We start from the raw sequence: 27,254 nt of genomic DNA, 5'->3' as shown, positions 1-27,254 counted from the left end.
TCCAACCCTCTGGGTCCCTTCTGGTCAAGATTCCAGCTTTGTTAACTTTGGCATTTCTCCAATGAACAAAACCCTTGTGCAGGAGAGAGTGGCAGGAGTGGGGAGAATGGCCACCAGTGAGTGAGCAAGTCAGCCGGCTCCGCTCATCTTGACCCAGTCTCCCATGGTGGTGGTCAGGAGCTGGGAAGAGGGGGTACAGGGGAAAATCTCCCCTTCTCACATGGCAGAAGATGTTTGAAGCAGACAAAAAGTACATCTCCATCCATCCCAAACACTCATCCACATGAAAGGAATTCACAAGCTAGTTTACTAATGCAGAAAGTAATTAGGAGAGCTCCCAATACTACCCTCCTTCCATAGAACACGACAGCACAGAAACAGGCCCTTCAGCCCATTAGTCCATACCGAGCCATTATCCTGCCATGTCCCGTTGGCCTTCACCCGGACCGTAGCCCTCAATACCCAGCCCATCCGTGTACCTGTCCAATCTTCTCTTAAATTTCAAAACCATACCTATATTCTCAAGCTCGTTCCACATTCTTTGCACTCTCTGCCTGAAGAAGTTTCCCCAAATCTTCCATTTAATCATTTCCCCTTTCACCCTTAACCCATGGCCTCTGGTTCTTGACTCACCCAACCTCAGTTTACTCTGCAATCACGAAGAAGGCTAGCCAGCAGCTAGACTTTGTGAGGTGTTTGAGGGGATACGGTCTGTCACCAAATACACTCAAAAATTTCTACAGGCGGTCCATGGAGAGCATTCTGGTTGGTTGCATCACTGCCTGGGTTGGAGGTGCCAACGCTTAGGACAGGAAAAATCTCCAGAGGGTTTTAACACGGCCTATGACATCACGGATACCAGTCTCCACTCCATCGACGACATCGACATGAGGTGCTGTCTTAAGAAAGCAGCCTCTATCCTCAAGGACCCCCACCACCCAGGCCATGCCCTCTGCACTCTGCTAACATTGAGGAAAAGGTACAGGAGCCTGATGACGAACACCCAGCGGCACAAGGACAGTTTCTTCCCCTCCGCCATCAGTTTCCTGAATGGACAATGAACCACAGTCACTGCCTTACTTCGACCTCTTGAGCACTATTTTTATTTATTTCTGTAAGGTGGTTTATAGAAATGTTTCCCCTGTGACGCTGCTGCAAAAAAATAAATTTTGTGACTGGTTCATGACAATAAATTCTGATTCTAATAAGCAAGTATCATCTACCTGAAGACCCCTGCGAAGCTGGTGCTGAGGCACCTCTTGAATCCCTCCAATCCTGGTGAACACTGCGCTGTCGGAGAGGGAAGAACAGAATTCCGAGCCTGAAGGAACAGGAATGTGTTCTCATTCGCACAGAACTGGGGAACCACGTTGAACACGTGGTCAGGTAATTAGGAATGTTCTGAAATGTTTTGAATTTAATTGAACCTGGATTCTTGAATCAATTGGGAAGTAACCACCAAATGCTGCTTTAACACAGCTGTTACTCCAGGACGCCTCAGGATAGGTACAAGGCCAATGTGTGTTGCCATGGTTACAGTAGATTCTATTTACCAGTGAGAGCAAGCAAGCTACCGTGTTATTACAGCAGAAAATGTCTCAAAGAGTCAGCAAGAGGAGGCAGCCTCAGCAGAGAGAAGCTTTCAATCGCCTTTGATTACAAAGGAACATTAGTTAGCATTTACACAAAAGTGCTGGAGAAACTCAGCAGGTTGTGCAGCATCCAGAGGAAGCGAGAGGGAGTCAACAGGAGTTCTTCAGGAGGGTGCCCGCTTAGAACGGAGGAAGTCCTGTCGCCAGAGGGTGGAATTTGTGGCTGCAAGCAGTTGTGGCGGCCAGGTCCTTGGGTGTATTTAAGGCAGAGATTGATAGGCTCTTGATTAACCAGGGCATGAAAGGTTATGGATAGAAGGCCAGGCAGTAGGGCTGAGTGGGAGAATGGATCAGCTAATGACTAAATGGTGGGGCAGATTCGATAGGCTGAATGGCCTATTTCTGTTCTACGTCATGGCTCAGGGCCGAAACGTCAACTGCCTTCTGCTTCCTGAGATGCTGCGTGACCTGCTGAGTTTCTCCAGCACTAAATTAGCCCCCAGCATCTGCAGATTTTCTCGTTTACCTGAGAGTTTAGTGGGTTTAATAGTGTACGCCAGGCCATGCTACTTACTGTAGGAAACGTAGCAGAATTAACAAGATGATAATGGCCAAATATTTTTGCTTTGGTGATGATTGAAGGATAAACATTGGACGGAAAGTCCAACTCAATGGATCAGTCCTCTAGGCTTCCGCCGCCAACTGAGAGAGTTCACAAGACCAAAAAAGTAGGATGCACACTTTAAATGTGGGCAGTACGATTAGCGTAGTGGTTCGAGCAACGCTGTGACAGCACCAGCGACTGGGGTTCAAATCTGGTGCTTTCTGTAAGGAGTTTGTATGTTCTCTCCGTGTCTGCGTGGGTTTCCTCCAGGTGCTCCGGTTTCCTCCCACCCTTCAAAACGTACAGGCATTGTAGGTCAATTGGGTCTAATTGGGCAGAACAGGCTGTATGTTTAAATTTAAAATGTAAAAAAATTGAAGTCTATGCCCTCCAGTGACCATTCAATTTATCCATGCCCCTCATGATTTTTATAAACCTCCATAAGGTCACCTGTCAACTTCTTATGCTCCAGGGAAAACAGTCCCTATCTACCCAGACTATCTTTATAACCCAACAACATTGTCGTAAATCTTTTCTGAACTCCTTCCAGCTCAATGACATCCTCCTTGTAACTAGGTGACCAGAACTGCGCAGAATACTCCGAGTGTGGTCTGCCCCACGCCTTCGCAAAGGTAGCGTGATGTATTCCAAATGCATTCTTCACCACCCCATCAACCTGCGTCATCAGTTTCAGGGAACTGTGAAAGTTTCAGCAAGAATAACATTTCTATTTGTCAACCTCTCAATGAAGTTGGCATCCTTTTTGGAAAAGAAAATGATCCTTGTGCCAAGATTAGACGTGTTTGCAAGGAGGATAAGACAGTAGATCACCTCACAGGGGAATAAATGAATAAATGCTGTGCCAGAGATGAAGGGGTTGGCCTATGAGGAGAGATTGAGTCGTCCGAGACTGTACGCACAGGAATTTAGAAGTATGAGAGGGATCCTTATAGAAACATATAAAATTATGAAAGACATAGATAAGATAGAAGCAGGTACGTTGTTCCCATTGGTGGGGGAGACCAGAACTGGGGGACATAACCTCAAGATTCAGGGTATAGATTTAGGACGGAGATGAGGGGGAACTGCTTTTCCCAGAGGGAGATGAATCTGTGAAGTTCACTGCCCATTGAAGCAGTGGAGGTGACCTCAGTAAATATATTTAAGAGAAGGTGGGATAGATTTTTACATATGTGGGGAATTAAGGGATATGGGGGGGGGGGGGGGGGAAGGCAGGTGGGTGGAAATGAGCCCATCATCAGGTCAATGGTGGAGCAGGCTCGATGGGCCAGATGGCCAACTCCTGCTTCTGTTCTTATGTTCTAGCCATTCACTGAAACAGGTTCATTTAAGTTGATTGTCACATTATACCTGGTTCTTTAGCAAGCAGCTTAACCAGTCAACTCTAACATATATACCCCTGGTTAAAGTAGAAGATCAAGGGCAAAGTTACAGAGGGTCGGGTTACATTGAGAGGAAAAAAATGATCAATTAGCTCCAGCGTAAGACCACCATGGTGCGGTTCATTCAGGAGCCTGATGGCTGTGGGAGCAAGCTCTTTAAATCCATTGGTGCACGATTTCACCCATGGGAGGACAGAGTATCGTCTAGGGTGTGATGGATCCTTCAGTGTGTCGACTGCCTTTCCCAGGCAGCGGGAGGTGTAGATAGGGAGGGAGGTTTGCGGGACGTTCTGAGCTGCATTCACCGCCTTCTGCAGCTTCTCCCAATCTTCAGCAGAGCAGCTGCCACCTCTCACGGTGACACACCCTGCAAGTCTGTTGCAGATGGGCCCCTGTAGAAGCTGTTGAGGGATGGGGTGGGGGGGGACATGTTGAAACTTCCTGAATTGTCTGAGAAAGAAGAGGTCACTGGAAATTATTACTTCAAAGAACGTGACTCTCTCCTCTTCAGCACCATTTCTGTGGACAGGTGTGGACTCTGCCCCTCTCCTGAAGTTATTGGTCTTATTGATGCTGAGAGAGGGGTCATCCTAGTTCCATGGCACTAGACTATCAACCTCCTTCCTCCATCAAATCCCATGGTTATTTGATGCCTGGCCTCAAACTGTGGTATTGAAAGTGGAAAGGAGAAGAGGAGCACCAGAGGGAAGATCTGACATTTGAAAGAACACAGGAGAATTCGGTGTTGGCGTGCATGGTGAGAGAGGAGGAATAACTGGGCAAGCAAAGAACCAAAAGAGGAAGGAGTGCTTGGAAATAGCAAACTGCCTAAAAACTGGGGTATGGTGCGAAACCGTCGTCTGATTGGAGCTGTCACTTGTGGCTGAGATTAAAAGTGGCACTGAGGTTAAAAGAAAATCAAAGTGGCAGAGCAGGGAGGGCCATATTTTACCTTTAAATTTATTTTCTTTTTTAAATGTAGACATACAGTACCGTAATAGGTCCTTTCAGCCCACACACCCAATTGACCTACAACTCCCGTACGTTTCGGAGGGTGGGAGGAAACCCACGCAGACACGGGGAGAACTCCTTACAGACAGCGCCAGATTTGAACAAGGGTCACGGGGCGCTGTAATCGCGTGGCGCTAACCACGATTACCGATGCCTGCTTCTATTTATCCTGTGTTGAGTTTTGTCAGCACCACACAGGAACCACAGGCTGGAGAGGGCAAAATGGCGGCAAAATTAAAACAACTACTGTTTGTGTTTGCACAGGCAGATCTGAAATCAATCAGTTATGCCTGTCAGAAATCCCACTGGATTTAAACAAAACTCACAGGGAAAACTCACCATCTGGGTTCACAGAAAAACGGTTCCGATTTTTTTTCACATTCCCAGCATCCGCAGAATTTCCCGAGATTACAATCCTTCCAATTTCCTTCTCAATTAGATTTTTTTTAAATCATGCTGGATTGTCTCGATGAGATTAGTATTTACACCTTTCGTGTCAACCGGCGTTTCAAAAATGCCAAGGTAAATTTAAAAATTAATAACACAATGCAGCTTGGAGTTTGAAACGCCAGAAAGACAAGTAATGCAACAGTAACTCCCAAGCGACTTGTGGATCTTTACGTCTGAAGGTGCCATATGGAATCGTTCTGAACAGTTAGCAACAAATCCAAATCTAGCTTCAGGCAGTTGCTGATTTTCCTATTTCTTGGACGTGCATTTGTGCGACCTTCGTTCTCCAGTGTATGAATAATTTCCCCAGACCATCTGTGGTTTGGAAATCACCGAGATCAGAGCACAGGCAGCCTGTACTCACCCTAAAACATGTCTGCTGCTTCAGATCCTTAAACAAGCATCTCGTCCCCATTCTAATCTCACATCCTGTCCGCACTTAGCAATGGTTTAGAGCAGCCATTCTCCACCTTTTTGCCAGCTGTGGCCACCATCGGACTCTGTTCAAGGTTTATGTGCCCCCCTTCCCGATGAAGCAGTCAAGTTTCGGTTTCTCTATATTTCAGAATCAGGATTTATTGTCCTGAACAAGTCATGAAATTCAGTGATAGAGCAAATATTCATATTATAACCATCTTACAACATTACTATTAGAAAAATAGTGCACGGAAAGTCAGGCAGTGTCTGTGGTTCATTGATTATCCTGGAGAGAGGAGAATCTGGGTCACTAGTGCTGATGAAATACACCAATGATCACAGAGGCTTGGGGGATGAAATCACAGGGGGTGGTGGGGGGTGGGGGGGGGGAAGTCGAGGGGGATGGTGCAGGAAGCAGGAAAGGCTGAGCAGGAGGGGAAGGGTGAGTGCAATGCAGAGATCAAGGGCTGGAGGGAGAGAGGGAAGGAGTGTAGAACTGTTCATTGTTGTCACCAGTGAAATGGCTTTGTTTTGTGTGCTATCCAAGCAAGTCAGCTCTTATAGGTCAATGCAATAACACAAGTGCAGCAAATCTATCACTCCCAGCACAACCATCGACTGGAGTGGGCTGGATTATTGCGTTCTACTATATGAGGTGCCTGCACGTTAACTTTGTATCCACTGCTGCTGTTCCTTCTCATGAGACAATATTCTACTTTTCTGTTCTTCCCACCAGTGAGGAGCTTAATATTTCACCTTAAATATGTGTCCTCGAATACTTGGCACATGTATCCTGGGGGAAAGAAAGATTCTCACTGTCTACCTTATCTCATGTAATCTTTGTTCCTCAATGCAATATATCCTTCTCGAGATGAAGGCAACGCTTCCATCAAAGTGTGATTTACAGTGCTGCTTCTCAACCATCCTGACACAAGTGTCAGACACATGGAATGCAATCGATTACCATCATTCTCCCCACGAGGATCGGTCACGAAGAAATCATTCAATAAACCCCTCTCATTACACGTGACAAGATCGAAAATAGCTCATACAACAGTTGGTTCTCCATGGTCCTGAAGGAGTCCAACCCACGTGAGGTTTAAACCCCACCCCCAATTTTACTCCGTCTTTCTTTCCTTCCTTTATGATACCTCGACTGACAAGGTCCAAACCGTGGGGCGACTGTCATTTCTTTCCATTGCATCTTGTCTTCACCCAAGATCATTCTGTTTTGATCTTCTTCATATTAATAATTAGTGTTTATTATCTACCTTTTGTATTCATTTTCTTTTTAATTTAATAGTAGCTGGTTTTTATTTAAACCAAGTGCCAGTTCAATAGCGTGAATCGTGTAATGGTTGGCACAGCGCTGTTACACCGCCAACTATTGGGACCAGGGTTCAAGTCCCATGCTGTCTGTAAGGAGTTGGTATGTTCTCCTCGTGTTGGCATGGGTTTTCCCTGGGGGCTCGGGTTTCCTCCCATTGTTTGAAACATACTGGTGGGGGGTTGTAGGTTAATTTGGTGGCACAGATTTGTGGGCTGAAATGGCCTGTTACCGTGGTGTATATCTTAAAAAGTAAGAATTTCAGTGCATATGAACAATGTGCATGACAATAAACCCTCTATAGTTCTGTGCTGTTAATTTGTGGCCCATGTACAAAGATTTTGCTCTTTAGAAAGTACCCCACCTCTTTATAATTCTGAAAAGTTGTACCCTGGAATACTTTGTTCCCATCATGGTCACCAAGGAGCCGTGCCTTTGTCACAGCTGACAATTCGTATCAAAAGATCAAACTTGTGCTATGACCTTGTCCCTTCTGGCTTAAACAGGTCTCCAGACCCCGATCACGTAATTGGCATTCCACTGCCTTCTGAAATAAGCACCTTTGCTGTCTGCTGCAACCTCCCAGTGGCCAGCCAGTTCAATTCCACACACCGACATGTGTCCATGGCCTCGTGTCCTGCCAGGTTGAGGCGACCTGCAAACTGGAGGAACGACTCCTTATATTCCGACTTGGCACTCTCCAATATTGGCTGTGCCTTTTTCCATTAACCCATATCCCAGCCTCTCCCCTCCCCTCATCGCTCTGCCCCTCTTCCACCAGCTATCTGACCCAACGGGTTCCTCTAGGTCCTGTGGGTGAAACCAAATGCACTTTGTTGAGGAGGCCACAACATCTTCCCCATTCCCTTTGTAACTTAACTGCACCCGCCATCCTCTCCCATCCTGATCCATGTAACTACAGCCCCGCACGGGTCAGTAGAGGTACCTCTTCATTTTACACTGTATGTTAATCATTAAATGAAGAAAAAGATTTACACAACACCAGACTAGACTCGGTTCACATAGCGGTTAGCACAATGCAAGGTTCGAATCTGCTGCTGTCTGCATATTCTCCCTGTTTCTGCGTGGGCTTTCCTCCCATCCACCAAAAAATACATGGGACTTACAGTTTAATTTGTGGGCTGGAAGGGCCTGACTAAATAAAAAATGTTCTTCTGTTAGGAATTTAAAATCTGAAAATAAAGTCACCTCCCTGACAGGGAAACCTTCAAGTTGCCAATGTGGCAAATCCCCAGATGTCTTGTCACTGATCAATTATTTTTAATTTGCAAAATGACCGTCAGAGGAGGTGCCTTGGAGATCCATACTTAAATAGTTAATACAATGGCGATACTCCAAACCAATGTAGGAACATCAAGGGCCACAATAACCATAATTCATCAGAAATGTATCTGATGTAACTGCTCTCACTGAAGTCTGAAACTGCCCTCTCAAGGCTTGTATTTTGTTCAAATGCATTTATATTACAAGAGCTTTCACTAAACCATCCCCCACTGTATAGACAATCTGACAGTAAGTCACCTAAGACCCAGAAGAGTAGATTTACGACAGAGATGAGGAGGAACTGCTTCTCATGGAGTGGTAAATCTGTGGAATTCTCTACCCAAGGAAGCAGTAGAGACCTGCCTCACTGAATGTAGTTACATTTTAAAATTTAAATTAAATTTACATTTTTAAATTTAGGCCTACAGAACGGTAATAGGCCTGGCCCATGAGCCCATGCTGCCCGATTACACCCAATTAACATACAACCCCCAGTATATTTCAATAGTGGGAGGAAGCCCACGCAGACACAGGGAAAAGGTACAAACTCCCTACAGTTAGCGTAGGATTTGAACCTGCGTCACTGGTGCTCTAACTGTGTTTCGCTAGCCACTATGCCCACCTTGTCACACAGTGAGTTGGATTGTTGCTATGGTAGGAGTGTTAACGTTTATGGAGAAAAGGCAGGTGGGGGGGATGCTGAGTCCAGCATCAGATCAGCTAAGGAATGTTTGTTTGGGATGTGCAGAATATTTTACCCATAACCAGCTGTTTATGAACTCTCTAATGTGAACCTTTGCAGTCCATCTGAAGGATCCGATGTTGGTGTGGGAGTTCCAGGCTCAGTCACCATGCACAAACAGCTCCTTAATTCTGTCAGGATAAAATCTAGGAGTGGTGTCCCTACACACACTGCCCTCGACCTTCTTGGCAGAGGTCACTGAGGTGAAATGACTTCTTTAAAAAATTTTAGACAGACAGCACGGTAACAGGCCCTTTCAGCCTACGAACCCATGCCGCCCAATTGATCCAGCGTGGGTTTCCTCCGGGAAACCAGAGCCCCCGGAGGAAACCCACACAGATACGGGGAGAAGGTACAAACTCCTTACAGACAGCGCGAGATTCGAAACAGGGTCACTGTCGCTATAACAGCATTGTGCTAACCGTGTGCTGTTTTCATGCAGTGCACACCACATTTCAGGAGTATTTAGGAATGGGAGGGGTATCGATCACGAGCAAATGGGATTGGTTCAAGTGAGCACCATAGTTAGCAAAGTGTCTGTGGGCCGAAGGGTCCCTTCCTGTGTTGTACTATTCTCTGTACTACGAATGTTGGGGATTTCAAACTCACTGCCTCAGAGGAATATTTACCATATTTAAAAATTAATTAAATGCACACCTGGGAGGCCTGTAACCTACAAGTCTCTGGGCCAAGAGGTGTGAAATGGGGAGATTCACAGGGGGTGGTGGAGGCCAAGTCAGTGGGTGTATTTAAGGCAGAGACTGACAGGTTCTTGATGAATCAGGGCATCAAAGGTTATGGGGAGAAAATAACCACAAATAAAATAAAACCCATGTTCAGGAAATGATAAGGAATGGGCTTTCTCTGGCAAACTTTTGATTTTATTATTGGGCGATTAATTACTTTAACTATTAAAATTTGATCAACTAATTAGTCACCCTTCTAGGATAGAAATGGAATTGAATTTTTCTAGGACAACATCATTGTTGGTGCTTTTAGGTTCTGCTTTATCTTTTTCTAAACTGAATTACAATGAGGAATAGACTAATTTAGGGAATTTACTGCTTGTAATAGTTTTTCCCTGACGAGACCCATTGTAGATAACCACTTCTTTCCACCTTCAGTTATTGACGCAGGCTGTAAGGAATAGTATAGATCAGGTATTAAATGTTACAAAGATTTATTTATTCATGAGAATTTAGCTTCTTTTCAATTGTCAGTTAAGCTTTCCAATCGACATTTTTTTTAGAAATTTGCAAGTTAGACATTTTATCTAATCTAAACTATAAGATCTTCCTCAAATATTTTTGATGTTTTTTTTTGATTTGCAGTTTGTTTAGTGGTTTAATATCATGTATTTATTATAATTTATTGGCTTCAAGACTAACTCAATGGTTACGATTAAAAATGATTGGGAACACGATCTTAATATGTTTTTCAAATGAGTACTGGCATTCCACCCTTAATTGATTAAGAATTCATTATTTTGTGCTCGACATTGTTTATTACACAGAATACACATGTCCAAACTTAAATTATCTAATTTTTATGCAGATGTTGATCCACTGTGTGAAAGGTGTAAAATTTTTAAAGACCTCACTAATCCACATGTTTTGGGAATTTTCCAAATTAGGAAGATTTTGGGAAAACATTTTTCAAATCTTTATCAATGATTTTTAAACTAAAAGAGACCCATGCCCTTTAATTTCCTTGTTTGGCTTCATTCGCAATCCGACTACATCTTTGTCTGTAGCTCAAGAGAAAGTTTTGGCTTTTAGAACGTTGATAACCAGGCGAGGAATGAAGTGGAATGATGAACTTCCACTATCTCATGGCCAATGGCTACATGACACAATGGCAGATTTAAGTTTGGAAAAAAATTAGATACAATATCAAAGACAAAAGAATTCCAGTTTGAAAAGACATGGGGTCCATTCATAGAATATGCTCATGGTTGGCGGTTTCAGGCAGTTGGGCTTCTCCAGTGATATTCCGTCCAGCTTCTGGAGGTAATGACCTGATCCAGTTTCTTTTTCCTCTTTATTTAACTTTGATCAGAGGGAGGGGTTAGATTAGCAATAGTTTAGCTTTTCCTTCTTTGTTTTTAATGTTGATTAATTGGAGATTATATATGATGGTCCTGGACTGCAATATTAATATTAATTGATATTTTACCAAGTTATGAACAAATTACTTATAAAGTAATTCATGTGATTTTCATTTTTAATCTTAATAATATTAATTAATAATTGATAATGAAAATGGGAAATTTAATAAGAGTATTTTTACCAGTTATTATGGAGATATTTTGATTTTTTTTGTGATTTATTGCAACATGTATACCAGATTATTATATTGAACTCAAGAAAAATATTTTAAAAAGAAAGAATAAAAGGTGTTGGGTAGAAGGCTGGGGCGGAGTTGGAAAATGGATCAGCTCATGATTAAATTGCGGGCAGACTCAATGGGCTAAGAGAAACATAAAAGACACTGTGATTGTAGAAAAAGCTCAGCCGGTCTTTCACCATCCATAAAAGACAAAGATGTATCGCCGACATTTCGGGCTTGAGGCCCTCTTCAAGGAATAAGCTGATTGAGCAAAAACCAGGAAATCTCAGAAAGTCTCAGAATTCAAACAATGGTGGCCAGAGGGAGGTGTTCAGACCAACAATAGGATAAAGGGGAGAGGTGAGAATTTATCATGTCTGTGCGAAAGGAGAGACAGAGATGGGGGAAGGTGATGGGGAAAGAAATAAGGAGGGGGGAGTAGGGGGTTCAATGGGCTGAATTTCTGCTCCTATATCTTATAGGTGTAATGGTCCGAACTGTCTCCTTATCTCCTGCTGTTCCCCATCATTCACGAAGATGCTCGTGGAATCTTGCTATGCATAAACTGGCTGCCAGATTCCCTGAGCTGCACCACAAAGGCATTTAAATATCTGAATAGTAATTTGGAATGTGTGGGGGAGATAACTATCCTTTGGAAATGCAAGCCCATCTTTGTGTCAAGAAATTATCAACACGCTGTCCCAGAATTACTGAGAGTATAATCTCCACACATACAAACAACAAGCCAATAAATCAACAATGAAAGATCACATTAATCCTCCGGATTCCAAATACATAATTAAATAACGAATAATACAGTTGTGACATTTATTTCACAGTGAGTCCGTTATGAACTCTGAATAATTAATAGATCAAAAGTAGTGGAAAAAATCTAATAATGCAGGGTTCCTTATCTCCGTATCAGTCACCGTTATCCCCTGTTGTCTGCAAGACCCAAGAGCAGACTGATGAAAGGTGAACGTTATTTCATTTTAATCCTGCATGATATTACACAAAATGAAACCAATACAGATGTTAGACACCTAACAGAGAGTGCCGGAAACCTTCCATGGGCAGCTGGGAACAGAGAAGGCAAGGTACGGATCCGGCCAAGAATTGCTCTGCTCAGCCAAGGGTTGTCCTGCCTGCGCAGATGCTCCGGGCTAGGAGTCCTGGTGGAGGCAGATAGGGTGGCAGCGTTTAAGAGGCTTTGAGTTGGACACGTGAAGGTGCAGGAAGCAGACAGTGCGGATCATATGCAGGCAGCAGAGAGTCTGTTTAATTCGGGCATGGTGTTCAGCACAGATATAGTGGGCCGAAGGGTCTGTTCCTGTGCTGTTGTGCTACAAGTTCTATGCATTGAGGTTGATCAGCATCAGGTCGAGTGGAGACATCGTTGTGACCGGCTGCAATGAAGGTGTTGGGAGGGGAGTTGCAGGGTTGGAGCAAGTGATGAGGAATGAGTGACAGTTCACCTCAGTAAGGTTTGTGATCTGGAAGGAACCACAGACGATTCTGTCTCTGCATATTTGTAGTGTTTCCATCTCATGGCGCTTCTGACAATCTCCACTATGAAGAAACACCTCCACTTTCTGAGGCGATTTGGCACGTCGTTAGATGCTCCCATTAAACTTCGACAGGTGCACTGCAGAAAGTGCACTGTGACTGCGTAGAGTCTGGTTTGGAAACTCTAGTACCCAGAAACGCAGGGGCTGCAGAAAGCAACAAATCCATCACAGGCTGCGGCCTCCCACCCACTGCAGGCATCTACGTGAAGCACTGTCATAAGAAGGCAGCCATCATCATAAAGGACCCCCATCACCACGGTCATAACCTCTTCGCACTGATCCCTTCACAGAAGCCTGAAGATCAGCAAGGCTGAATTCAAGAACAGTTTTCATCCAACAGCTATCAGGCTCTTGAACCTCCCCATATCACCCTAACCCTAAACTACTCCAGGAACACAAAAGATCTAGTGAAACATCACCTGTTTCTTGTACTAACTGCAACTGTGAATATTTATCTATCCTTTGATTATCTATTTTCTGCCTTATATTGAATTTAAACTATTGTGCAGTACAATGCTGATTATCCAAAATCGGATTCTCCAAAATCCTCCAAAAAAATTTTACATTTCAGATAATTGAGGATATCCAACACAAATCAGAAATCCTCAATTATCCCAATTTATTTCAGAGCCGAAATGACTGGGACATCAGGCTGTCAGCGGCAAAAAGGGACCTCAGGCTTCAGGCAGGAGCGCAGGCCTCAATTGGGAGGTCTCATGGATCGGCTGCAGCAGCATCTTTTCATAAGAATTAAACATTTTAATGCTTAAAAAGCCTTCCCTTCCTGGTTGTTGTTGTTTAAACATTGATATGATTGATTTGCTGTAGCTATTGAGCTGTTTTTTTTTAAAAAATGACCAGTTCTCCAAAAAACAAACTGTTTATACTACATAGTCCCAGACCGGACAGTTTCAGATAATTGGAGTTGTACTGTACTTGGAGTATCTTACTCTTGCTGTGTGGCTGCAGCAAGTACGCAGATATACAAGATATCACGTACATCTCAAGAAAGGTTGCATTCTAGTGAAGAGATGCTGTGATGAGTTTTACGCCCATGTCTGTGTGTGTATACCTATGTTCTTCAGACATCTGTGTATGTACCTGCTCACACGTGTGTGAGAGAGAGGAGAGAGGAGAGAGGAGAGAGGAGAGAGGAGAGAGGAGAGAGGAGAGAGGAGAGAGGAGAGAGGAGAGAGGAGAGAGGAGAGAGGAGAGAGGAGAGAGGAGAGAGGAGAGAGGAGAGAGGAGAGAGGAGAGAGGAGAGAGGAGAGAGGAGAGAGGAGAGAGGAGAGAGGAGAGAGGAGAGAGGAGAGAGGAGAGAGGAGAGAGGAGAGAGGAGAGAGGAGAGAGGAGAGAGGAGAGAGGAGAGAGGAGAGAGGAGAGAGGAGAGAGGAGAGAGGAGAGAGGAGAGAGGAGAGAGGAGAGAGGAGAGAGGAGAGAGGAGAGAGAGGAGGTGAAACATAAAAGTCTACAGATGCTCTGATTTTGCAACTAAATGAATTGAAATATCAGACAAGGCTGGCACTGTTGAGTCTGACGCACTGACCTCTATTTGGCCAAAGCCAGATGAGAATTCTCACACATTTCCTTGACTTATCCTCCAACAGGACCCCCCCACCCCCCCACCAAATTCATCAAACCACTGGTCTCGCGTACTATCTCTGAACTCATCACTTCCAGTCATTTCCCGTGCATGGACACAGCTCGAGGAAGGGCTCAGGCCCAAACAAAACATCGGTAATATATCTTTGCTTCCTATGGACGCTGTGAGATTGGCTGAGTTCCTCCAACATCTCTGTGTTTTAACACCATGTATACGAGCTCACACACGTTTAAGAGCACATGCAGAGGTCAGGTGTTGGAAAGATGCATCATATTTAATTACCAACTTGTTCCAAATGTAAATAATTTAGAAAAAAATGTTCCCATAATGACCCTTATTTGAATAATGGACTGAATTACAGGACACTTGTAACTCCAAGCTTGTGATATACTTTGCAGTAAAGTGTAACACAACAGGCAACTCTTTGGCAGAGAACAAACTGTGCTCAACTTTTTCTGGATTTGACTGATTTTTGGAACATACACGTACATTCAGGATTATTTTATTGTCGTGTAATAAAAGTGTACAATTACCCAACACTTCCTTCAGCCGACCGTAATGCAAACATATGCCAGCAGCAGATATTGCCCAGCACCCCTTACAGTCAGAGAAAAACCGACTCACTCGGTGTCCATGATTCACCTCCAGCGCTCCCACAGCCTCCGCAGCCACACAGAGTCCAAACCATCGGCAACCTCGAGCTCCAGATCCAAATCTCTGACACAATCAGAAAGCCTTCAGCACCCTCTCCTGTCCCACTTCCAATACCCAGGACCACTTCAGCCAGTTTCGAGATGCTTTTATCAGCAGAGCAGTGTGATATTAACGATCCCATGACCTGGTGCATCACAAATCAGTCATCTTTCTATGGTCTTAGTGTGGTCCCTGCACAGTTCTGACATTCCAGTTTTACCTGCGGAGTGAGGGACAACAGTGCACTTTGCGTGCAGCTCAACCCTAGTGAGGACTCTTCCTAACCTTGGTGACCACCGACTACACTTCCAGGTGAGTTTGCCATGTGATAATCCACCAATCCAGTGGCTTGCAACCCCTGTTAACCCACTTAGTACAGTGTGTCCCCTGTTACTTCGCACAGACCACCATCGACAAGCCAGAGGACCACCAACAGGAAGTGGGCTGTTGAGCTCCACCCCTTTCCCAGACATTCAGCCCATCAAGTCTGCCCCACAATTTAATCATGAGCTGATCCATTCTCCCACTCAGACCCACTGCCTGGCTTTCTCCCCACAACCTTTGATACCCTGGCTAATCAAGAACCTATCAATCTCTGCCTTAAATACACCCAATGACCTGGCCTTCACAACTGCCTGTGGCAACAAATTCCAGAGATTTATCACCCTCTGACTGCAGAAATTCCTACATTCTAAGCAGAACTAAATCAGGTTTGTTATGTTGGACATTTTCCCTCTTATCATCAGATTTACAACCTTGAATTTTTGGTCGGGTGAGATACAGCAATGAGCTCTCAGAACGCTTCTCCATTAACAATGGCGTGAAGCAAGGCTGTGTTCTCGCACCAACCCTCTTTTCAATCTTCTTCAGCATGATGCTGAACCAAGCCATGAAAGACCTCAACAATGAAGACGCTGTTTACATCCGGTACCGCACGGATGGCAGTCTCTTCAATCTGAGGCGCCTGCAAGCTCACACCAAGACACAAGAGAAACTTGTCCGTGAACTACTCTTTGCAGACGATGCCGCTTTAGTTGCCCATTCAGAGCCAACTCTTCAGCGCTTGACGTCCTTTTTTGCGGAAACTGCCAAAATGTTTGGCCTGGAAGTAAGCCTGAAGAAAACTGAGGTCCTCCATCAGCCAGCTCCCCACCATGACTACCAGCCCCATCCACATCTCCATCGGGCACACAAAACTCAAAACGGTCAACCAGTTTACCCATCTCAGCTGCACCATTTCATCAGATGCAAGGATCGACAACGAGATAGACAACAGACTCGCCAAGGCAAATAGCGCCTTTGGAAGACTAAACAAAAGAGTCTGGAAAAACAACCAACTGAAAAACCTCACAAAGATAAGCGTATACAGAGCCGTTGTCATACCCACACTCCTGTTTGGCTCCGAATCATGGGTCCTCTACCGGCATCACCTACGGCTCCTAGAACGCTTCCACCAGCGTTGTCTCCGCTCCATCCTCAACATTCATTGGAGCGCTTTCATCCCTAACGTCGAAGTACTCGAGATGGCAGAGGTCGACAGCATTGAGTCAACGCTGCTGAAGATCCAGCTGCGCTGGGTGGGTCATGTCTCCAGAATGGAGGACTGTCGTCTTCCCAAGATCGTGTTATATGGCGAGCTCTCCACTGGCCACCGTGACAGAGGTGCACCAAAGAAAAGGTACAAGGACTGCCTAAAGAAATCTGTTGGTGCCTGCCACATTGACCACCGCCAGTGGGCTGATATCGCCTCAAACCGTGCATCTTGACGCCTCACAGTTCGGCGGGCAGCAACCTCCTTTGAAGAAGACCGCAGAGCACACCTCACTGACAAAAGGCAAAGGAGGAAAAACCCAACACCCAACCCCAACCAACCAATTTTCCCCTGCAACCGTGTCTGCCTGTCCCGCATCGGACTTGTCAGCCACAAACGAGCCTGCAGCTGACGTGGACATTTACCCCCTCCATAAATCTTCGTCCGCGAAGCCAAGCCAAAGAGAACATCAGTAATATTCGTATTTGTTACTGACCATTTCAGGGTTTCCCACCCCTTGGGGGTGCGAAATAGCATTCCAGGGGGTGCAAGATAACATTTCAGTTTTTTAAAATAAATTCATACTTCTTCAATTTGGATAATATGTCGGATGATGAAGAGCTGAAGGAAGATCTTATTGAACTGTGCACAAATCGTGTTCTTGAAATGCAATTTGAAAGCAAAACTTTGGAACAATATTGGTGTTCGGCAATGGACAAGTTTCCAAGACTTTGTGAAAAAGCACTAACTGTGCTCATCCCATTTGCAACGACATACTTCTGTGAGTCTGGATTTAATGCACTTTTGTCAATCAAGACAAAATCTAGAAATCGCTTGGGTGCACAGGCAGATGTGTGGTTTGCTATCAGCAAACGTTTTGAAAAACTCTTAAGCAATGAACAGGAACAAAAGAGTCATTAAATTTAAATTGGCTTATGAACATTTGAACATTAGTTCTTTAATTTTTTTTTAAAAGAAATTTCATGCATGGATGAAAATTTATTTTTTTTGTAGGGTTTATGCAACTTTTAATTTATTATAATATCTTTTGTTTTTCATATGTTTCATTTTTGTTTATATATTATTAAAAATTAATTATACAAATTTGTTTTGGTCACCTTCACCTTTATTCTTAAATAAATTATTACTTTAAGGGGTGCGAGAATATATAAAAATTTTTTAGGGGTGCGGGGCATAAAAAAGGTTGGGAACCACTGTTCTAGATAATGGATTTGTAGTCGTACGTCACAGAACAAGTCCTTCAGCCCATCAGGTATATGCTGACCATTAAGGCCCCTTCTCCACCAATCCCCTTGACCAGTACTTGGTTTGTAGCCTCCTCTGCCTTGGTGACTCAAATGCTTGAATTGATTCTTCCTCAACATTGTGAAGGGTCTCCTCAGACAGTCTGTTGCAGATTCTGGACGTGCAGGTTGGTTGGTTAATGACACCTCCATCCTCATCGAGGGGGTCAGCAGTGGAAAGGGTCAAGAATTCAAATTCCTGGGTTTCAACATCTCTGAAGATCTACCCTGGGGCCTCCACATTGATACAATCATGAAGAAGCCTTGCCAGTGGCTGTACAGCGTGAGGAGTTTGAGGAAATATGGTACGTCACCAAAGACTCCAGCAAATTTCTACAGGTGGGCCGTGGAGAGCATTCTGACTGACTGCATCATAGTCAGGTACGGAGGTCCCAGTGCACAGGCCATGAAAAAAACTGCAGAGTTGTGAAACGGTCAGCGCCATCACTGGCATCAGCCACTCCATCGAAGACATCTACAAGAGGTGGTGCCTTAAGAAAGCAGCCCTATCCTCAAGGACCCCCACCACCCAGGCCATGCCCTCTTCACTCTGCTACCATCAGGAAGGGGGTACAGGAGCCTGAAGATGAACACCCAATGACACAAAAACAGCTTCTTCCCCTCCGCCATCAGATTCCTGAACAGACAATGAACCCATGAACCCCAAACATGGCCTAATTTTCTCTTCTTTTGCACCAATTTATTATTATTTTTTTAAATGCAATTTCATAGCAAATTTTCACCTGCTGCTGCAAAACAATAAATTCTGTTCCTGATTCAGGTATGCAGTAGAATCTGGGGGTTGGTGGGACAGCAAGGATTAAATAAGCTGCTTACACAGGGATCTCATTGATCACCATGATCTTGATGGGCCAAAGGGCCTGTTTCAGTGCTGAACCTGACCTTAAGGTCAAGCAGCATGTGCGGAGGGAGGAACTGAATTAATGTTAACATCAACTCCATTCATCTCTCTGCTGCTGGTGCTTGACCTGCAGAGTTTTTTTTTAACCAGGATTTTCTATGTTGCATTTCAAACATCTTCCAAGTGTCACTGTTGAATTAATCTATGTGGCCAACACTGGTTGAAAGGCGAGGAAGGTTAGCTATTCTTCAAAGTTTTCACCCCAGAATATTTCAGCTCCACCTGAGCTAGGATATTACTGGGATGAGAGGCAATGAGTTGAAGGGAGAGGATGGGAACTCCTGGAGTGATGGAGGCTATGGGCTTACCGTACAGAGGTTTATCAAATCAGGAGGGGTGTGGATAAAGTGGAGACTCCCAGATTATTTCCCACGGTAGGCAATAACACAACTGGAGGGCATCGGTTCAAAGTGAGAGGGGAGAGGCTTACATTTTTAATTGTTTTCATTTGTTAATGTTAATGATGCAGCATGGAGGATGGCCCTGCCATCCCATGAAACCAGTGCCGCACAATTAATTAACCTACAAGCCCTGCACCCTTTGAAGGGTGGAAGGAAAGCGGAGCACCCGGAGGAAACGCAAGTAGTTCACACGGAGTACAAACTCCTCACAGACAGCGCCGCATTCAAACCTGGGTCACTGGTGCTGTAACAGCATTGTATTAACCATTACCCTAACCATGCACTAACTGTTTAAGAGAGAACGGAGGGGCACCATCTTTCCTCCACTCAGAGGGTGGTCCGCATCTGGAACGAGCAGCTAGAGAAAGATATAGAAGTGGCACAATTACAATGGACAAAAGACAACTGGACAAATATAGGGATAGTCAGAACGTAGGAATGCTGGAGGAACTCAGCCAGTCGCGTAGCATCCATAGGAGGTAAAGATATATTAATATATCACCAATGTTTTAGGAATATATCTTTACCTATATCACCTCCTTTACCTCCTGTGCATGCTGTGAAACAAGCTGAGTTCTTCCAACATGTCTGTGTTTTGACTATAATCACAGAGCCTGCAGACTTTCAAGTTTCACACAGATATATGGATAAGAAAGTTTCAGAAGGAAAAATCAAATGCAGGCCAAAGGGAGTAGCCCAGAATGTGGAGAAATGGGGCCAAAGGGCCTGTTGTTTGACTCAATTACCCTATGAGGGGTCTCCACATTGTCCAACACACACACACACACACACACACACACACACACACACACACACACACCGCCAGTCTGCGCAATACGTTAACATGCTGGAGAAACTCAGCACAGGTCACACATCATCCATAGGAGGTCAAAGGTGGCTAATGTTTCAGGCCTGTGCCCTTCCATCAGGAGGGATAGGAGAACTATCCCTCAAAGACATTCCTGGCAAAGGATCCTAGCTGGAAACTTTGCTTACCCTTCATTTTCCATGGATGCTGTGTGACCTGCTCAATTTCTCCAGCACATTTATATATTGCACTCGACTCCAGAGTCTACTGACCCTTGTGTAACATCCTGTCAGTGAGGTGTTCTTGGGTTTCGGCCGCGTGACTCCGCTCTCACATCTGAGGGATTTAATGTACACCCCTGATTGGATCTGGTGGAAGTATGGCTAGCCAGAGACACCAGGAATAAATACACTTTCACATTGGGGATTTGCAGTTGAAGGACTCGCACCAGGTTGCTGGAGACTGGCTCATGGAAACCAGGGTTCGAGAGGGTACTGAGGGCAAGAAGGGCTCTTGAAGGGCCTCGGGCTCTGACGACTTCCTCATCGGGTTGGTGATTTGGATCTGGAGCTCGGGCTACCAATGGAATCTGTGCAGCTGAAGAGGCTGCGGGAGAGCTGGAGGCAAAGCCATGGACAGTGACACTTCTCTTTCTCTTATTATTGGGGGTACTGGGCAAAGCTCATGGGGACTTTTTGTTTGCCAGGCAAAAGTTGACATAGATCATGTATTTTACTTTTTTTTTGTATTACACAGAATATAGAACAAACAGCACAGTACAGGCCCTCTATGTGGTGCCCACCTAGATATTCCTACCAAAAAAACTAAGCCCTTCCTACCTCGTAACCCTCTACTTTTCTTTCATCCATGTGTCTGTCTCAAGAGTATCTTAAATCCCCCAAATGTTTCAGCCTCCAGCACCATCCCCGGCAAGGCATTCCAGGCACCCACAACTCTTGGTGTACAAAACTTGCCCCTGATGTCTGCCTGAATATTCCTCACTTCATGACAATAAGGAACCTTAAACTTTTAAGGAAAATCCAGAACAGCAATTGGAAAGACAATTCCTTTCCTTTTCCGGGCTCAGTTCACAACCAACCACATGCCAGCATTGTTCCGGGAAACAATGTCAAACCTCCTTGAACTGCTTCAGTGGACGATGATCATCCATCAGTGAAACCAGTGTGTCAGGTAACAAAGACTACGTTGCTTGCCTGAGCTCGCGCCAAATTAGTTGAGGAAATGTATGCATTCAAATTGGATACATGTCTGGCACGCAGCAAGGACATAAATCCCGGCTGTTCCTGGCAGCTGGTCGAGTGTTTGCAGTGAACGAGGAATTCAGCCACAACCGGTTCGAAAGATTTTTCACCTCTATCTGGTTCTACCACTTTCATCGCTGCTCGTCATTCTCCCATATTATGCCTCTAAGTGGTCGTTCCCTCCACCTCTCCCACCTTCTGTGGAATACCCCATCACCTCACCCCTCCCCACCCTCTTTTATTCCCACCCCTTCATCTAATTTATAACACCCCTCCCTACTTTAGTCTCGATAAAAGCTCCTGACCCGAACCGTTGACTTCAAGCAGAGTCCCACCAGCTTCTCATTGCTTGCTCAAAATTTCAGGCTCTGAGTCTGAGGAACACACAGGCGGCAATGGGCTGTCAGTGACTCAAGGTGAGGAACCCATGCAAGCGGTGGCGACTGCAGCCAAGGGTCTTGCACCAGGCTGCAGACTGCTGGAGACTGGCTCAAGTCTGGCCGAGGGGCTTCCAGGTATCAGATCCAGGATGTGAGAGGGTGATGGAGGCTTCCTGATCGTGTGGGAGGTTTGGATCTGGAGCTGTGGCCAATGTATCGAACAGAAGTCTGTGCAGCAGCTGAGGCTGGAGGCGAATCCACAGACACTCAGTGACTATGGGGGGACTCTTCTGCTTCACTTTTTGTAAGGGGAGCCGGGCAATTTTTACGGATGGTGAATCTTTGCCTTACGGTAAAGGAAATTTTGTGTAATATTGCAATTTCTCTTTTATTACATGACCATAAAATAATCTTGAATCTGAGGTTTTTGTGTTCAGCGTCACCACATACCAACCATCACAGGGAACCCCATCCTCAAGCTCTGCCTTATCCAGAAGTCACCCATTTTCCTTGAATGGACCCCAATCTCACCCTCAGACCCAACCTATGAGTTCCCAACAGCCAACCAGTCTGGATATCGGGAGATCCAGGGTGAGAGGTCAGGGTAAACCCCCCTTCCGCCAATTGGTTGGCTATGGGATTTTGCTGCCAATCATTGCTCTTGAAAGTGCACCAACACCTCCTCAGAAGTAGACCAATTATGTTCCATGTGTCCTCCCTGTCTCACAACTTCTGCAGGGACCCCATTGAGCACAGATTCATTGGATGCATCACAGCGAGGGACAGGAGCTGCTCTGCTCAAGATCGGAAGAAACTGCAGAAGGTGGTGAATGCAGTTTAGAACATCACGCAAATGCCCCTCCCCTCGGTGGACCTCAGCTACATCTCCCGCTGCCTGGGAAAGGTCGCCAACACACTGAAGGACCCACCACACCCTGGACAACACTCTCTTCTCCCTCCTCCCATTGGGGAGAAGAGTGAAACCACACACCAACAGGCTTAAAGATAGTTTCTTCCCCGCAGCCATCAGGTTCCTGAATTAACCCCACCACGGTGTGCTCATGCTGTCCTTACTTGGTAAGAATTGGTCTTCCTTTTCATTTGTACACCTACACTCTGCAAATTGTGCTCTTTACATGGCTGTATGAATGTTAGAGATATCCTGTTGGTCTGTTCGCAGAAGAACCCTTCTCACAGAACGAGGTAGATTGTGACAATTAAAACTGGATTGCCCCTGAACAGAGGAGACAGCGAAGGATCACCTACAGGTCTGCTCACATACAGGGGAAAGGTGGCAGATATCCTCCCCCGAAGGCTGGTAACGAACAGGTGGAGTTTTAATCAACAGTCCAGTCACCTCACAGTTACAAGCTTTTTATAGAAAAAATCCACATTTATTTCATGAATTGAATTTAAATTACTCACCTATCAAAATGAGATTTGAACTCACACCTCAGGATCGAGTGAGTGTTTGTCCGGTAATTTAACTGCACTCTGGTGTTGGAGTGAACTCTCCGTCTTTCAGATACCTGCTTTGTCATGCAGTGAAACCATAAGTGACCCTCACCCCAAATCCGTCAACACCCTCTGTCTTTGTACCCTGCCCCACCTTCAACCCAATTCACTCCCCCATCCACGAAGAAGTACATTGCAGTTCACAAAAGGATCGAGATCAATTGGGAAGGTGGGCCAAGGAGTGGCAAATGGAATTTAACTCTGACTTGTGTGAGGTGTTAAAATCAAACCAGGGCCAGACTTGCACAGTGAATGGCAGGGCCCTGGAGACTGTGGTAGAACAGGCAGACTTCAGGGTACAGGTGCATAGTTCCCTGGAAATGGCAACTCAGATGGGCAGGGTGGTGAAGAAGGTGTTTGGTGTGCTTGCCATCAATGGGAAGGATGTTGAATGCAAAATGGATGTTGAGAGAGGGCAAAGTTACAGCACCAGTGATCTGGACAGAGGTAAGGAGGAACTGCTTTTTCCAGAGGGCAGTGAATCTGTGGAATTCGCTGCCCATTGAAGCAGTGGAGTGACCCTAGTAAATATATTTATGACAAGGTTGGATAAATTTTGTCATAGTAAGGGAATTAAGGGATGGGGGTGGGGGGGGGGTGGAGATGAGCGGATCATCAGATCAGCCACCAACACATTGAATGGCAGAGCAGGCTTGACAGGCCGACTGGCCTCTCTGCAGTCACCTGTATAATATTGCACCTCGGTGGATGCAAAGAATCTTGTGGCTGTGAGGAGGTGCAAGGATTGACAGGCTTCTCTTCCCCTCCCTCCACATCGTGCACACTTCACGTCCAAAGCAATTCTCAACCATCGGCAGTTCTGGCAAAGCAATTTGTCAAATTAGGGGTTTACAATGTTTTCTAGGGGAGGGATCAGAGAGGGGAGAAAGAAAAGGGGAGGAGGGAGGTAGGGAAAAGGAGAGGGAGAGTAAGAATGGAGAGAGAGAAAACACCGAGAAGCACACACACTAACCAGATACACCCATACACAGTGACATACATAGAGAGGGAGAGAAAGGTAGAGAGGAGACAGAGAAAGGCAGAAAGAAAGACAAATTTAGGGAGAGGGAGACAGGGGTGTGCTTATGTGAGAGAGAGGGGGACAGAGACAAACAGCTAGACAGGCTGTGTCACACAGGGAGGGGACAGAGACTTGGAGACAGAGAGAGAGGCAGAGATTCGGGGAGAGAGAAGGAGAAGGGGTGAGAGGGAGACAGTCTGTGCCACACAGGGAGGGGACAGACAGGCGTACACAGAGAGAGAGAGAGGGGGGGGGGCTAGAAAGAGACAGGCGCACAAAGCAACGCACCAGCAATCACTGCCGAGCTGAACGAGGCAAGGCTGCTAAACGAGGAAGATCCAGGATCCTCGGTGAAAACACAAGGACTGAGGTCAAATTGGGCTCAAGTTTCACGCAGGCTGTCCCTTGGCTGACTTGCCCCTGCCCCTCTCCTCCCCGCCCCGGGTCGCCCCTTACCGTTCCAAGACGAGACGGGTTGAAGCAGCAGCAAGGTGCAGAGCCAGGGGCACCTTGCGACCACGGCGAGGCTGAGGAGCGTCACCTGCAGCCCGGTCCCCGCGGGCGAGCCGCCCCTCGGCAACATCGCCAGCAGCAGAGAGCGAGTCAGCACCCTCGGCACCGCACCTGCGCCCGGCAGCCGGGCTCATATCCCTCGCAGCCGCTGCGGGGGAACCGTGCAACCGGCCGCGGGCTTTGTCCCCTCGGTGGCCACCCCTGCCCGGGCTGGAAGCTCCCCTTAGCTTGGCATCGCCTCCGCTCCCAGCGCACAGGCTCCTCCGGCCGCCGCTCCTTTTCGCCACCCCCCTCCTTTTGAAGGGGAGGGGTGGTGGGATGAGAGAGAGAGCGATCACGCTCTCGCCAGGCAGCCGTTGCAGGGAGGAGGTTCACGTCGTAACTGTGGCAAACGCGACCTCTTGTGGAACGGCCTCCAACATTGGCCGCTGGTTCAGGCACCTCGACTCGAGCCTCTTCTCATTCTCCCTCCCAAAACATAACCATTTGTCAGCAAACAGGTCAGGACTTTATGGTTAAACAGGTGAGGACATAACTCCCTGGAGCGTAGAAGAACGAGGGGAGATAGAGGTGTTTAAAATGTATGAGGGGGAACAATGTGCTTGTCATTCTTTGATTCAATTTAAAGTGGGACACCGGGCTCACATTTTTTTAGGATTCCTGTCCTGAGGGTACAGAAAAGGTAACAGCCAGTACCTTGTGGGTGTGGGGGGTTAGAAGACTCCAGTGATCCTTTCTGCCACTCTTATGGTCGACATACTAATTGGCCCGTATTTTTTCTAACCTTAGTTCTCTTTGTTATAGATGTAAATCAGAAGTGGCCTTTCTCACTTGCAGGTTTTTGGTCATGCCCAGTGTTGGAGAGGTATTGGAATAGATATTTTTAAGACTTATACTGGATATCAGTTTGCAACCTAACCAATTGACTGCTCTGTTTGGAATTATAGTTCCAGAAGTTGAACGAGTTCCCACTTCACACATCAAGTTGTAGCCTTTTCTAGGTTGTTGGTTCCAAGAACTATCTTATTGAAATGGAAAGATTCGAATTCACCTCCTTTGACTCAATGACTCTCTCAAATTACGTCATGTTGAGAGAAAATCAGGAGTCGTACATTTGATTCTTCTGTTAAATTTGAAGAGACTTGGTGACCTTTTATAAATTATTTCCACGTGACTTAGTTAGTAGAATGATTTTCCCTTCTGGAGGGCACTTAATTTGACATCCTTTCTCTTTGTCGGTAAAGACCAGACAATTAATTTTATTAATAAATTCTCAGGAGAAGTTTGGAGATTTATAGAATTTTCAGGGTCCCTCCAACACATCGCTGGGTACTTTATGTTCCATGTTTGCATTTGTTTGACGCTGTCAAATTCCTTTCTTTGTTTAACCAAGTTTGCGCTCTTGCAAAAAAAAAGCACTTTTCCACCCTCCAACTCGACTGGGCCATTATTTTTCCCTGAATGCTGCTGTTCACGTTGCCCCCCGATCCTGATAACTCAAAAGTCTGACCAGGACCAGTCGTGGTCTTTGATCATCTGGTCTTCTGGGGCTGAGATCTGATCTGTCTCCACAATCTTCCTGTTGCCAACACTCACAGGATTCATTCCTCAAAGAATCCAGCGGGTCATTCCCTTCTTTTAGCCCGACGATACTGAAATTCTCCACATGATCAATTGTATCCACCCGTTGCTGTTTGTCCAGTTTCCAGGCCGTTGCACTTTCTTCCAGGCCCTTGTCAGGTCATTTCCAAGCGCCGTCACCATCACCGATACTTTGTCTGCAGCCTTTCGCGGCACATTTTCTACCTTAGAAAGTCGTCCACTCGATGGCTCCATGGTTTCAGCGCCTTTTGCAGATCGGGTGTCAACTTCCCGTCTCTGTTCTGACGTTATGGCCGCATCTTCTTCACCACTCCCTTGTGGACTTTTTGTCTACAATCTCGGCAACTTTTCAATTTCTTCAGCCTTCGTTTTTTTGGGTCTTATTTTTCTTGCCCGTCATTTTCTACTTTTAGCACGTAAAATCTTTAATCTGGTAACTTTGAATCACTCTTCACGGAGAGCTCTTCTAACCCACATCTGACTAGATCCTTCGCATGACCATGCCCCCTCTGATTAATAAAAAAGATTGGAAAAGAGAGTGTCCTGTCTAGCCACATCATTCATTGTGTGGGACAGTAGCTGCAAAGCATCAGACTGGAAATCAATACAATCATCAAAACGAATGAGAGTCTTCCTTTCCTCTATTGACAACAATCGCCAGGAAAATTATTTAAATAGGGCTCTAAGAATTTCCTACCATCTATCATAGCAGTGGATCTTTGACCCTCTACGATCAGGAACATCAAAATCAGGACTGCCAGACTGAGAAATGGTTTCTTCCTGCAGCCTATGAGATTGATGAATGGTATCCTGTAACCTTGGGTGTCTTATTCATGAAATTGAGTGAATTATTCAGAATATTTATATCTAGTAATTTTATATGGTTTCTGAATGTGTGATTATTATGTACTGTTGAGAAACGTATTATATATGAGTGGGCACCATGGTGTGGACAAACACAGTTTCGTCTGGT

General features: G+C 45.5%; 1 protein-coding gene across 3 annotated transcripts in view; it reads right to left on the bottom strand.

Annotated features, from left to right (window-relative positions):
* Positions 1 to 25,018, bottom strand: part of kiaa1549la (KIAA1549-like a) — a 156,035-nt gene extending 131,017 nt beyond the window's left edge. For all 3 annotated transcript variants that reach the window (XM_069903026.1, XM_069903031.1, XM_069903036.1), the window contains exon 1: positions 24,623 to 25,018. In XM_069903026.1, the coding sequence (XP_069759127.1) occupies positions 24,623 to 24,749 (127 nt within the window). In that variant the 5' untranslated portion in view covers positions 24,750 to 25,018. The remainder of the gene's footprint in view (positions 1 to 24,622) is intronic.
* Between the last annotated feature and the right edge of the window lie 2,236 nt (positions 25,019 to 27,254).

This window comes from Narcine bancroftii, chromosome 1 (assembly GCF_036971445.1).
Source record: "Narcine bancroftii isolate sNarBan1 chromosome 1, sNarBan1.hap1, whole genome shotgun sequence".
In the NCBI taxonomy this organism is placed as follows: Eukaryota; Metazoa; Chordata; class Chondrichthyes; order Torpediniformes; family Narcinidae; genus Narcine; species Narcine bancroftii.
The sequence above is the reverse complement of the archived record's forward strand: the minus strand, read 5'-3'. Positions and strand labels throughout refer to the sequence as shown.